Source organism: Brugia malayi, assembly GCF_000002995.4.
Source record: "Brugia malayi strain FR3 genome assembly, contig: Bm_v4_Chr1_scaffold_001, whole genome shotgun sequence".
NCBI classification, from domain to species: Eukaryota; Metazoa; Nematoda; class Chromadorea; order Rhabditida; family Onchocercidae; genus Brugia; species Brugia malayi.
The window spans coordinates 8,631,838-8,644,834 of record NW_025062475.1 but is presented as its reverse complement, the minus strand read 5'-3'; the positions used below and the strand labels follow the sequence as shown (position 1 = coordinate 8,644,834).

The 12,997-nt window shown below is 31.5% G+C and overlaps 2 protein-coding genes across 2 annotated transcripts; one reads left to right on the top strand and one right to left on the bottom strand.

The window, feature by feature from the left end:
* Positions 1–2,775: 2,775 nt before the first annotated feature.
* Positions 2,776–6,520, top strand: Bma-rilp-1 (Uncharacterized protein; the record flags this gene model as incomplete). The annotated part of the gene is made up of 8 exons (XM_043077161.1): positions 2,776–2,925; positions 3,372–3,515; positions 3,928–4,060; positions 4,390–4,508; positions 4,870–5,076; positions 5,539–5,708; positions 5,881–5,988; positions 6,400–6,520. 8 exons carry the CDS (start codon positions 2,776–2,778, stop codon positions 6,518–6,520), a joined length of 1,152 nt encoding a protein of 383 aa, XP_042933095.1.
* A 986-nt stretch (positions 6,521–7,506) lies between these two features.
* On the bottom strand, positions 7,507–11,296 carry Bm10823 (Uncharacterized protein; the record flags this gene model as incomplete). The annotated part of the gene is made up of 11 exons (XM_043077160.1): positions 7,507–7,654; positions 7,819–7,993; positions 8,105–8,251; positions 8,555–8,720; positions 8,936–9,061; positions 9,213–9,478; positions 9,688–9,814; positions 10,025–10,190; positions 10,575–10,729; positions 10,917–11,018; positions 11,141–11,296. The coding sequence occupies 11 exons, from the start codon at positions 11,294–11,296 to the stop codon at positions 7,507–7,509; spliced, it is 1,734 nt and encodes a 577-aa protein (XP_042933094.1).
* Between the last annotated feature and the right edge of the window lie 1,701 nt (positions 11,297–12,997).

The following is a 12,997-nucleotide window of genomic DNA, read 5'->3' as shown; positions in this document are numbered from 1 at the left end:
TGTATAAACGTTTAGCAGCACGTAATTAAATTCTAATCTCATTAATAGTACTTATTGAGATTTGGTACAATAAAATATATATTACAGATATTGGAAATCTATAGTCAATTTTTCTGATATTTTTATTTTGCGTATGTTATGCCTGGTCAGGAGTTTAATATTGAGAAAAAAGAAATCACTTCATATACATACATTAGGAACGAAAACAAAAGATACTTTAGAAATATTTCCCTCAGAACAAAATGTCAATTTCAGGTGTTATAAAATGAGACGCTGTAGAATAACGTTAAAGGTGCTATTTTCTAGAAGTTCCGGTGGTGATAGATTGGTTGAAAAAGCTGAAGCAGGGGGGATTATTTATCATGGATAAGTGGATGTTTAATTCGAAATTTTGTAGATTATTTTAAATCTATTACTAGTATGTTCAGATAAATTAAATTTAAAACTTTAATTATTATTATTGCGATCAAAAGCTAACTACTTTCTGAAAAGGATGATTATCAAGTTTTTTAAATGTGATTGTAGAAAATATGACTAGCTTGTTTTCTTTTACCCATACATCAATTACATACGAAGTGAGTCATTCATTTCCACTGTTTCGAATAATTTTTTAAAATCATTTCTAAAGTGTAGAAGTAGAGTGGAGGAGAGCAGAGTTGAAAAATTTGGTTTTTATGAGCAATCAGTATTTTCAGTGATTAACTGACTCACTTTGTTTTGCAGCGATGGTATCATATAGTTGCCCATCACAGTACCTTTCTCCCTGCTTATAACGCATAACAATTTCCAGTTACACTCTGTTGGAGCACTCATAAACTATTGTCATCAATCTTCAGTATAGGCGTATAAAACCACCAGTCTGATTTTTGGTTTACCTGTTGCTATGAAACTTTTTTATGCTTAATTTAGCTATTCTTATGAAAATAAATTTTTCTTTGCTCAATTTAAACTCGTATGCTTCATTTCTTACACATATACCTTGTCATTCATTTATATTTTTACTCGTACAGTAAATGTTTGAAGTTTTTACTGATTTCATTTTTGCTTATTAAATTAAGCAGAGAAATGGTTATGCTGTTAATCTAGCAGAGTCACAGTGTAAAAAATACAAACATTCTTGAGTTAAATTGTCGGATACTATAGGATAATAATGACGATATTTGCAATACCTATGTCTATTCCTGGTCTCAAAACTATCTTGAGTGTCATGCACTGGTTCTTAAAATGTAGAAATTCATTTCAGGTAATATTCCTAACTTTATTTTTAAGCATTTCATAATGTATGCTATTTCCTTATAATTATTCAACAAACAAATATCAGAGGAAATATATAAATGTTAGAAATTTGTCGTATGGACCTTTAAGATATTGACCTTGAAGAGCTCAGGATTAGAGTGTTAGAATTATCAAGTATGCTTTAAGAGCTTTAGGTAATTTAGGAGACACAATTACATATCTGTCATTAGAAGCTAGATCACGGACGTTGCTGCTCAGCTATCTTAATTTTTAATTTATATGATAAATGCTAGAAATGTTTGTGTTCCTGTCGATACCAAGTATTTCAAATTTATTTCAGGGCAGTAGGTCTTTGAGAACTATGAATATTGATTGTTGTCTGTAGGAATCTTATCAAAACTGAAGTGACATTAAATTTAAAAAAAGAAAATTCGCTACTTTTTTGAATAAAATTGATGCAATGTCACCTTACTTATGTGAGTGTTGTAGTGTTGTGTAGTGTGAGGACATGTGCAGGCTGAAATAAAGCTGCAGTAATTAGATGAGTTAAGCATCAATAAAAAATAATGATCGATCTTTTTTCATGCACATTCAGTTGGAGTCTTTTTGCTTCGGAATATGCGCAGAGAGTGGTTTCTCTGTCCTCGTCCTTTCGAGAATTTTAAGGAGGATGAGAAATCGATAAAGTTGAAAATGCAGCAATGGAAGGAATGCTGTGCTTTAATGTCCATTCTGTTGCTATTGAAAGGATGAAAGTGGATGAGCGCGTAGGCGATGTAGTACTGGCAATTATCATTTCTCTTTAATTCTTCTTACTTCCTTTCTTCTTTCATTCTCTCTGACTACTTTACAAAATTCTCCTCTCTCACAAATCATGATTTCAGGTCTTCATTACTTTTATTTTCACATTCAGCGCGTGGTCGTCATTACTTTCGTCTTTTTCGCATTTGTATTTTTATACCTGTTTGGAAAAGATCAAATTTTCAAATTGATCCATCCTAATAATTTAAATAAAGAATCATGAAAGATTTATGATTAAATTTTTGAAATCTCCGAAGATTCCTACTTATCTTTTTGTCGGACTTTTCTATGACTTATTTTTAGGGCAGTTCCTTTATTTGTTGTATGAATGAAAATATGTACTGTTTTGATGTCATCAAGTTTATTGTACAATTATCTAACTGTTCCTTCAATATACAATTAACTAGGTCTTTATTTGCATTACATTTTTCCATTTTATCCGGTCTTGTTATGTAACCGATCACATGTCATCTGCAAATGATCAAATATATGCTCTTTACGAAGATATCAAGTTATCTTATCCGGCTTGGCTGTTCTGAATAACGAAATATTTGATATTGAGTATGGAAATCTTATTTTATGATACCATAATGTTAAAGAAACGGTTATCTTTTACATCACCTGGTTGTTTTTAAGTTATTTGATTGATTGGCATGGATCACCATCAGGCACTGCTTTTTTCTTTCTTCCTTCCAGATACTCAAGACTTTTGCGACAAGTGCTGTAACGACTACCACAATGATGACTGATGTACGGTCTCCAGCTGATAGTCCCTCAAGACATATTACTGTTGTTGATGTCTACGATTTGGCTGCTTCAATCGGTAAAGATTTTGAACGAATCATTGATGAGTTTGGCAATGATAGCGTGCGACAAATTATGCCAAAGGTAAATTCTGTTTAAGATTTAATCTGTGTTAGTTGCATTAAATTTTGGATATTACATTGTTTATATCGTATTTTTAGCTTTCTGAGCAGTTCCAATTTTAGTTAAATTTTGACTCTAAAATCTTGAATTATTAAAAAAAAAAACCACAAAATTAGAAATCACAGAACAAAAAAGAAAACATCACAATAGAACATATAAATATCTATCGTAGAAAGGATTCGCGAAAGTAATTAATTTATATAACTGCTATTCGAAATTTTATAAATCTCTCCTATCATAGAAAAGTTAATATGGAATTGGTATAGAAATTCTTCCACTATTCAGAAAGTATGTAGTGTGAAATAAAACTTGTTTAAGAAGTGGTTGACATCACCAATTTCATCCCGCATTGTTTCTTTTACAATTCATTAGTTTCAGTTTTGCCATTGAAAAAATGTAAATTGCAGGTAATATCAGCTCTCGAAACACTCGAATCACTTGCTAATCATAACGAAAAAGAAAATGAAGAAATTCTGATGTTGAAAAAAACAGTTGAAAGGTTGGAGAATGAGAAACAAATGAAACAGCAAGATCGAATCAAATTTGAATTGGTTATTATTTGTTTTTCATTGGTTATTATTTGTTAGTAATGCTGCTTAGCTAAATTAAATTCCAGCTGTAATATTATCTCACTTAATATATGGAGTGATGTAAGAAATAAAAGCAAAATATTAGGAAGCTCATTTTTTGCACTTACTATTCACTGTTTGGTCTTTGTTATTATTCTTTTATTGAATTTATCTACATCTAAATATTAATTTCTGTTTCCTCTCATCAGTTCTTTCTCCGTGAGCCTGATTTGTCCTTTGCCCCTAATCCTAATTTTTTCACCTTTTCTTATGCTGGAGTTCTTTTTTTTTCGCCTTCTTTATTCTTAGACAGAAATTATAGATGGGTTTTATTCATTTGTCATTTATACACTTTGTTAAATATGGTGAAGTAGCACAGTATCAAAAATTGCAGGAATTAGAAGCAGTAGAAGAGAATTATCGAAAAGAAATTGATGATTTATGGTCGATGGTAAAGAATTTGCAATTGGAAAACAAGCATTTATCATCAGTAACTGGAGATGATGCTTCAGCATTTACTTCTATGAGTATTTTTTCAGAATTTGAATTTTGTATTAATAATGAAAAATATCATTTGATAGTGATGATACAGAGGATTTGCTTAGGTTAACTTCATGTTTATTTTCTATGTATTTGAACATAACTAGAAAATTTTTATCCTTTGTACTTGGAAGAACTGGTGAGATCCTTAGTTTAAAGAAATCACTACTAAAAAGTTATAATTCTTCAAGACATCTCTTCTAATATTCATTTATATTTTCCTTTTTCCATCGGTTTTCTTAACAAATCTAGGCCCTATCAGATTTTGTCATCTAATAATGTCTCGGAGATCATTAAATTAGTTTGTCCATTCCAGCAACTCGTGATGAAGATCTAAAAATGCTGTTAGAACTACGTGAACTCTCTACTAAACAAAAAGAGGAAATAAAAGATTTGCAAAAAGATATCAGTACTTATAATTGTGAAGTAGAAAATGTAAGTCACTTTTCATTGATGCTGCGATGTTTTTTTTTTTTGAAAAAAAAAAAAAAAACAGTCAACGTCCAGTGTCATTAGCAAGAATTTTGAAATTTTCAGGACTTACATTTCTTGGGATTTTTTTTCTAATCTCTAATACTTTTACGATTTGTTCCATCACTGATAAATTTAACTTTCATTAGGTTTGAAGATAGATATCTGAACAATTTTTTATTAGTTGAAACATTTGCTGCTTTATTTCAGTGCCATGTTTTTAAAAATCAAAATGCTTCAATGACTTTTATCATATTTCTATCATACTATAAAACTTTCATATACATTACAATTTTTATGCTAGAATCTATCATTTTTCTTCCAGCTGCATAACAATGTTGAAAAACTGATTCGTCAAAATGAAGAACTCTTACGGAAGAATGCATCGTTGCAAAAACAGGGAAGGTTGTTGGTAGAAGAAAAAAGTGAAATTATTAAAAGATTGCAGTTGACTGAAGAAGCTAATATTAAACTAACGAAATTATTCAAAGATGCTACTCGTCAGTGCAAAGATTTGCAACAGTGTCAAGTGGTATCTTTTATCTTATTTATGCAATTTTTAGAAAAATTTTGCATTTCATATACGTTATAAGATTTATCTTCATATGTTTGCATCAAATCTTTCTATTTCGAGAAAAAGTTTTATGCTATACCATTCCTATACATCAATTTTGCGAAAATACTCTCTCAATCAAGAACGTTTGTTTACCACCAACTACTTTTGTACATAGCAACTGTTACCATTTTGCAAAAATATTGTTTCTCTTTATTTCCGTTCACTCTTCTTTTAAGATAAAAATTTTGGTTCTAATTTTGTGATTTTCTAGTCAGCAAACCAGATCGAAGTTTTTTCTATATATAGTTATTTTTCTTTTTTTCTATATATATATATATATATATAGAATAATATATAGAATAATACTATATAGAATAATATATATATATATATATATATTATTCTATATAGTTGTTTCTTTCAATGAAAAATTTTCAGGATGACAATGATAATGCTCCTAGATTCACTTTGTCAGAGTTACGTGAAGTACTACAAGAGAAGAATTTGCTGAAAGGCAAAGTTTTGGAATTGGAAGAGGAACTTGAACAGCTGCGACCCTTACGCAGACGAGAATCTGTTGCAAGTGACTCCAGTAGAGAATTTGATAGGTATTTTTTAATATTTGAAGAATTTCTTGTGAAAAAATTATTGTTAATTTTGAAGAATCCTATTTTTTTATTCTAAATATTTTGTTTTTCCGTAGATATGATTCCACATCGCTCAAGTTATGGAAGCACGAACTGCGTAATTTGTTTTGCAATTCTCATTATTGTAATTCAGATCTGCTCAAACAGAAGAATATGTTGTTTATGGACCAATCAACAAGGAGCCTGAAGAAAAATTATACCCATGGAAATATGAACGAAAAGAAAGCGGCGTGCGAAAGTTGTATGCTTTACTTTATAAAAAGTTACAGAAGAAGTAACTATGTTTTTCATTTGTTTCATATGCAGCTTACACTGTGGAAGGACGATAAAGACTAGTTAACATGAAGTCTTGAGAATCTGCCGATTATTAAAGAACCTCATGGAAGTTATCAAAAAGGTATTTTGAAACTTTAATTTCGGATCGTTTTGTATAAAACATGAAAGTTTGCAATGAATATTATGTTTTTGATGATGCACATAGAAAACCATTCCTAATCACTGTCTTTACATTGTACTCAGAATTTGAGGAGAGCATGTAGAATTTGTCTAGTTCAGTCATGAATTAGTCCCCCAACATGTCAAATAGTACACAAGTTAGTCATTGAACACCTCCTTAGGAGTCAGTTGAAATTTATAAAATTTGTAATTGCAGTTTCCGATTTTTCTTCAATAAAGAGAGCTTCAGTAGCGGTGGTTATAGCCCTGTGCATGCCTCCAGCAGTCCAATACCATCAATGCGCTCGATGCCATCGTTTTCCGGTCAAGCAACTTAGATTCATATTTGTTAGTTATGATGACTTTTTGTGTTGCTTCTTGATAAGGTTACACAATTTGGTTTCCTTTGCTTACTGATTTGTGCTTTGTGGTCTTCCTATTGTTTATTTTCAATTACTGCTTTTATATTTCTATTTAAATTTGAATGAAACTTCAAGTTTCAACAAATCGTAAAATAAGACTTTTCGGCTTTTTGCTTTATTGTAAACAACCAAATACATTTGATTAAAGATATTCGATGAAAAAATCTTACAAAAGATAGAAGTCTTCTAAAGGGAGGAACTAGCATATTTGAATTTATAGCATTTTTTTTTTTTCGATTTTTTTCTTCGACTCAAGCAAAGACGCCGTGAAAGTTAGAGAGTGGGACAAAGTTTTTAATGGGGAAATTTAATGATGTAATTTACGTAATTTATACATGCTTTTGCCTCTTTTAAATATTATTTTTCAAAGTGTATGGAACAAATTTTGAGTCAAGGTCGTCGATGTTATATTTTACTTTTGTTTACTCTTCCTTCACGACACTAAAAATAAGCTTATTTCATGCTATATATATTTGTATGTCTTTGTTAGATTTTTTTTTTTTTTGCTCGCTATTTCCTGGGTATGTATAAAGGAAAACAACAATGCTTCTGCTTGCTTATTGTCTTTTCTCTAGTCAGTTCTAGTAAATTTGTCATAAGCTAAGGCTTTGTACGAGCAGTAATTAGATGAACTTATGGACTGAGTGTTGTTGAAATGATTTTTCGGATAATTGATTTCAGATGAAAGCTTCAAGTGTTTTGGAATATGGTTTTTTTTTTTTTTTTTTTTATCCATTACAGCTTAATAAGCCAGTTATAAAAGCGTATAAGTATACTGATGACTGTGACTTGTCTCCATTGATTTTCTGGTTATATCTGGTTTTTTTTTTTGTATTTATTTAGCTTGAACTGTAAAATAGTGATACTGCAAATGTCTGAGCCTTTTTTGACGTTATTAAGATCTAGTTTCGTCTTATATTTCTTCCTTCTCGCCCATCACTCGACGCTGTGTTTGTTGTTGCTGTTGTTGATCCAGACTGAGCTGCTTCATCATTGTCATTCTGGTTTGATTGTCCTTCCGATTCTTCTGAATCTGGCGATTCTGCAGTTCTGAAAATGACAAGAAGATACGTAAATCACTTGTTTAAATGCTGACTGTTATCCGGTAGTACCTAGAATACGGAAGATTGCAAGAATTAAATTTACCTAATTTTAATTATAAGTTACCTATAAATTATGTCGGAAGAAATTCCACTTTTTCAATTACAACTCACGTAGATGTTTCTTGGTGTTGTCCTGCAGATATATCTCTTTGGGTTGGTGTAATAGATTGAGTATTTGTTTGTGAGGATGTTCTTCCAATAGATTGACGTAGATTTCCCCTTCCACCTCTTGATATCACCACGTAACTTCGACGCGATCGGTCGGTGGAACGCTCTGAGTGACTACCTAAAACTGGAATTATGACCAAAATTTATAATGATAAAAAACGAGTTGCTCATACCACTTAAAGTTACTAGGATTACGAACTAAATTTCTGAGAATTATTATGCAAAATACCAATTTGGTTAGGTGGTACTGGTAATTGACTAGCAGTATTAGGTGTCACCACATTGTTGCTAGGATTTTCAAGTACTGCCAAATCCGTAAGAGCTCTACCACCAAATTCAGCGTTCAGTTGATCATCAATCATTCGCTCAAAAAATCCTGTGCAGAAAAATCAAAGAATTTATTGTTATACGATAGGTAATAAGCTATCGATTAGTTTTTAAAGATCATATATAGCTTATCGGTTGATGTGAAAGCTGTAATTAATTTTAAGATGAGACTAATAACCGATTATCATTAGATCGTAATCCTGTTGTTCCTTCGATTATTTAGTTGATGTTTGATTTTGTAAGTAGTTCTGGTTCTCAATTCAAGTTAAAGTTTTTCAAATTCTTACTCTTCGAAATTCTAATTCTTATAATGTTTCCTACACATTCTCTTATTTGCATTAATGCCGCTCACTTGCAATAGTAGCCATCATCATTTCCCCAGGATCCTCATTTGGTGGTACTTGGATTTGTGGAACAGCATGTGGTTGGAGGATTGGAGATTCTTCGGTTGCCGTAACTTCTGTGGCTTCTTCAGCTGTATCTACGTTTTCGCTCATAAAAAACCACCAACCAGGTACCTAGCATAACCTTTGCATTCTTTTAAAAAATCAAATTATAACTTTTTTAATGAAAATTCAAATCGTTTGATGTCCTCCATATCTTACTACAGTCATTTGTCATACTTTAAATTTTACGGTTCAAAACTATTGTAGAAAATGATTTCAAACAAATATTTGCTTGTGGCGCATTGATCTATATTACAAACCACGGAAATAAAATATTTCTTGATTACCGGATGTGGATATTCAGTGTTAAAATGTTTGTATGGTTGCACCCAAACCATATGTGATAACAACTCACAATGACCATGCATCCATTCTTGCTGATACAGTGAGTCTGCTCGTTTGCAAAATGTCACCTCAATGGAAATTTCAAAAGCTGAATGAGTTTTGACACAAAATAGACTTGTTCATGAGATGTTCATTCTTTTTGTGTTAGCAATTATGATTCATTGTTTGTATTCGTGCACAACAAGGAGACTAAAGTAATACGTTGAAGAAATTACTTACCTTGAAATGTAATTTTCGAAAGTCATCATTTTTCAAATCTCTAGCTACCATATGGGTAGGGTCATGCAAACATAATTCTCTTAGTGTAAGCGGTAGCAATTTCTTCATAAAATATCGTGTCTCAACTATTTCTGATTCGTAAACATATACGGAGAGATATTTGGTAGTGAGTTGTTGCAGCATTCGACATTCTTGATACAATGGTTTACTACTCAATGATAGAAGTGATGGCGGTAACGTCAGTTTACACAAGCACCTCAAATTGCCTTAAATTAAAATTCCGGTAGTTAATTATTTGTGCGTGATTGTTAACTATCTGCAATTCTTCAATAACTTTTTTAAAAAAAATGCAAACGTTAGCTAGTTTACTGTAACTATGATAGCAACTGATAAACTTGTTACACGGTTTTCCCCTCCTTCTTTCTCATTAATTAAATAACTGATAATTGACATTCACTATTAAATTCCAACTCACACAACGCTTTCAGATAAATGGCACCATCGGGTGTATGTACCAAGGTGCCCATAAGACATAGATATTTTAACGAATTCGAGTATTTGTCGGAAATCTTTTCCATTGCCACTGCGGTCAATGACACACCCTAGAAAAATGACAGTAATTGTAGTTGTAATTTCTCCTCACAAAGCTTTTAACCTCAATTTTATAGCTGTACAGTTATCACATCAAATCTAAAGCCTCTTTCAGTCTTATCTATCAAAGTAGTAAGCCGAACTAATGCATATTTCAAATAATTTTTGTTATTCAATAAATTCTACGTCTTTTGAAATTTAAAAAAATAAAATTTTGTAACCTGTAATTTTAACATTTTAATAGCATTTGCTCGCAAATTTTCTATGTGTTCCCCAAGTATTACATTTGTTGCTTTACGTGGAGTATCAAATCGTTTTAAAATACGTAAAACCAGTAATCTCTTGATTGAAAATATTGCTTCGATTTTTTCATGTAAATTCGACTCTCTAAAGAGTAAAACTAGTTAATTAAATTACATAATAAGGTGGAAATATAATTCTATTCTATAATAAGAAGTTATGATTGTATAACACAAAGTGACAGCGGTCCCAGTGATATCAAAGCCTAGAAAAATGGCAGAAACCTAAAATGAAACAGATGATACTCTTTTGTCTTATCGATCAAGACTAATATAGTCTAAGCTGCAATTGACCGCGGACTGGTTAGCATTATGGGATTCTTCACAGACTTCAATTCTAATGGCATCAGATAGTGCAGTGAAAGGTCCACAACATCGATAATTCATTTCATTTTAGGTAGCGGATGATCCTACGCATTTTACGATGATTCAATCAATTTATAGGGAAAGCAAGAGGATGTTAATGTCTTACTTATCAAAAATATCACAAGGTAGAGTGAGTTCTCGAAGGTTTGATAAACAGTCGAACGATGTAGCAGGAATTGTGCGAATATGGTCCGTGCTACTAATCACAAGCTTTTGTATAAACGGAGAACTGCGAAGTGCTTTCGCTAGTTTATTAACGTCCTGAATAAGACCATTTCAATTGGATGCTTTCCGGTATGCTCGTCATATTTTTCCGTAATATTAAGCATTTTTTAATAATATTAGACATTTTTGCTCAAAATACAACTATTATGATGACCAAGTTGGAAAAGATGAATGACGACAAGCTGTATCAAATGGACAGCAAGACGTGTGTTGTAAAACATACCGTATTTCCCGTACTACTATTATTATGTATTTCCAATATGTAGCGATCAGAAGAGAGAACAATGCCCACTTTGTGTGCCGTAATACGATTAATATCACTCCACTGCAAAAGTTCTAGTGATACAATGCCCATATGAACGACGACGACGACACATGTTTCATGACTCAAATTATTTAAATCCACTTTGATCATTATTAGATTAGCATCAATAGAAAGCAACAAACTGGGTGTAACAAATTATACAAGCGTTTATTAATAACAGAGAATCGAGCCCTTTCTCTAGGCGCAAGTTGTTCGAATATTTCCACAATCGTTTCATCCGATAACATTCCATGAGATTCTTCGACGAGCAATTTTTTATCACCACCATTCGGTTTCATTATACAAAACAGGAATAAAAATTTGAAATTACCAAATACTTTTAACAAACAGCAATAGCCATCCTTTTCTCTTTTTCATTTAATTATTTCTTTGCAAACTGCAATTTCGATTTAAAATTCGGATGCCTTTAGAATGGATCAGCAGGTGCGACATACAAAATGACTTTCAGAAACAACTAAGATATTTTTTTGTATTCTAGTGGTGACACATACTGCTACAAAATAATATTAAAAAAAAAAAAAATATTTCTTAAGTAAAGAAAGTTCTCTCAGAAATGTACACTCAGAAATACACTGAAATACACACTCAAACTAAAATTTTGGTTTTATTCGTTAGTATCAGATTTTTTGTTGTTATTTTGTACAACGGAAGTAGAGGATAACAAAATTTCTTGTATTTTTTTGAATGAGACAATTGCACAAGTATTAGAGCGACTTGCATGTAGGAAAAGGTTTGGCTCTTTTAACTATTCTAGCTACCTACTGCCGCTAATTTATTGGCCAGAAATTGCTTTAATGTAGAAAACTACAAATAATGAAGGAGCATGTACTATAAGTAAGTGATATGCAATTGATATGATTCAACATATCGTTTGATTTATCAATGAATTTGTCCCAAAAATGACATAGAATTATACTAAAGATTGTTGTGCAACGAATACAAAATGGCTTTGCTACTCATTGTCCCCGTCACTTGAGTACAAATTTCAATGGTGTGTTAAATAAACCTTAGCTACACTCAATTATATTAAAATTCAGCAAACATTTGAAGACAGTTCCTGTGACAATAACAAGACGATTAATAAGAAAGACAAGTAAAAAGATTTATACGATTAATGGGAAGTAGCAAACATATGATGACTTTATGAAAATTGAACAAAAACGAGATTCTATGGTAAGAGGCGAAAACTTTTTTTACACCGATTCAAAGACTTATTTTACTTGTTATTGTTTAATGTTGTGATGGTGGCTAGAAGAAAGCGAAATTCTATTTTAGTAGCACCAGTTTTCTCACTTTGAATTGTAAGTCCAATTGAAACTTCAATTTTAATAAATTTTCATTAAATAATCTAAAATCTTTTTCCACTAGAGATCAAATAGAGCTTAAAGTTCTACATTTTTCCTGTACTCGTCTTTCTGCTCAATAAGCCTCAAATTGTTCATTAATTTATATTTAAGACACAAATGGATTTAATAGTAATATTAACAAATTTATCTTGTTCGGGATCAAATCTGCAGGAATTCATTAACTTACGGTGAGTAAAGTGATGTTTCTAGTCCTTTTTTAATAAATTCATTCCATATTTTAAGTTATATAGTGAGAAAAGGAAATAAATATATTCCCGAAGAAATAGTTCGGCGAGGATGGACACCAATTTGCGGCATCAATTATAAGAAAACAAAGTTGTTCCGATCATATTCAAAAAACAAACATGATGAGATGCACTCATTTTTTATGCTCATTTCTTTCTACTCTTATTCTGTTTCCACTTATCTAATTATCTCTCTTTCCTTATCATTCCTACTGATAATTTTGTTTATAGTGTGGAAACAACTACTTAAAGTTGAAATAGGTAGTTAGGCTTCTGATCAACTTAATTCACTCGATATTGCCCCGTGATACTTTGCATCGTTGAAATCAGATGAATCAGGTGTCACATATAAATTTGCTCTGCTATGGAATGGACGACCGGAGTTAAA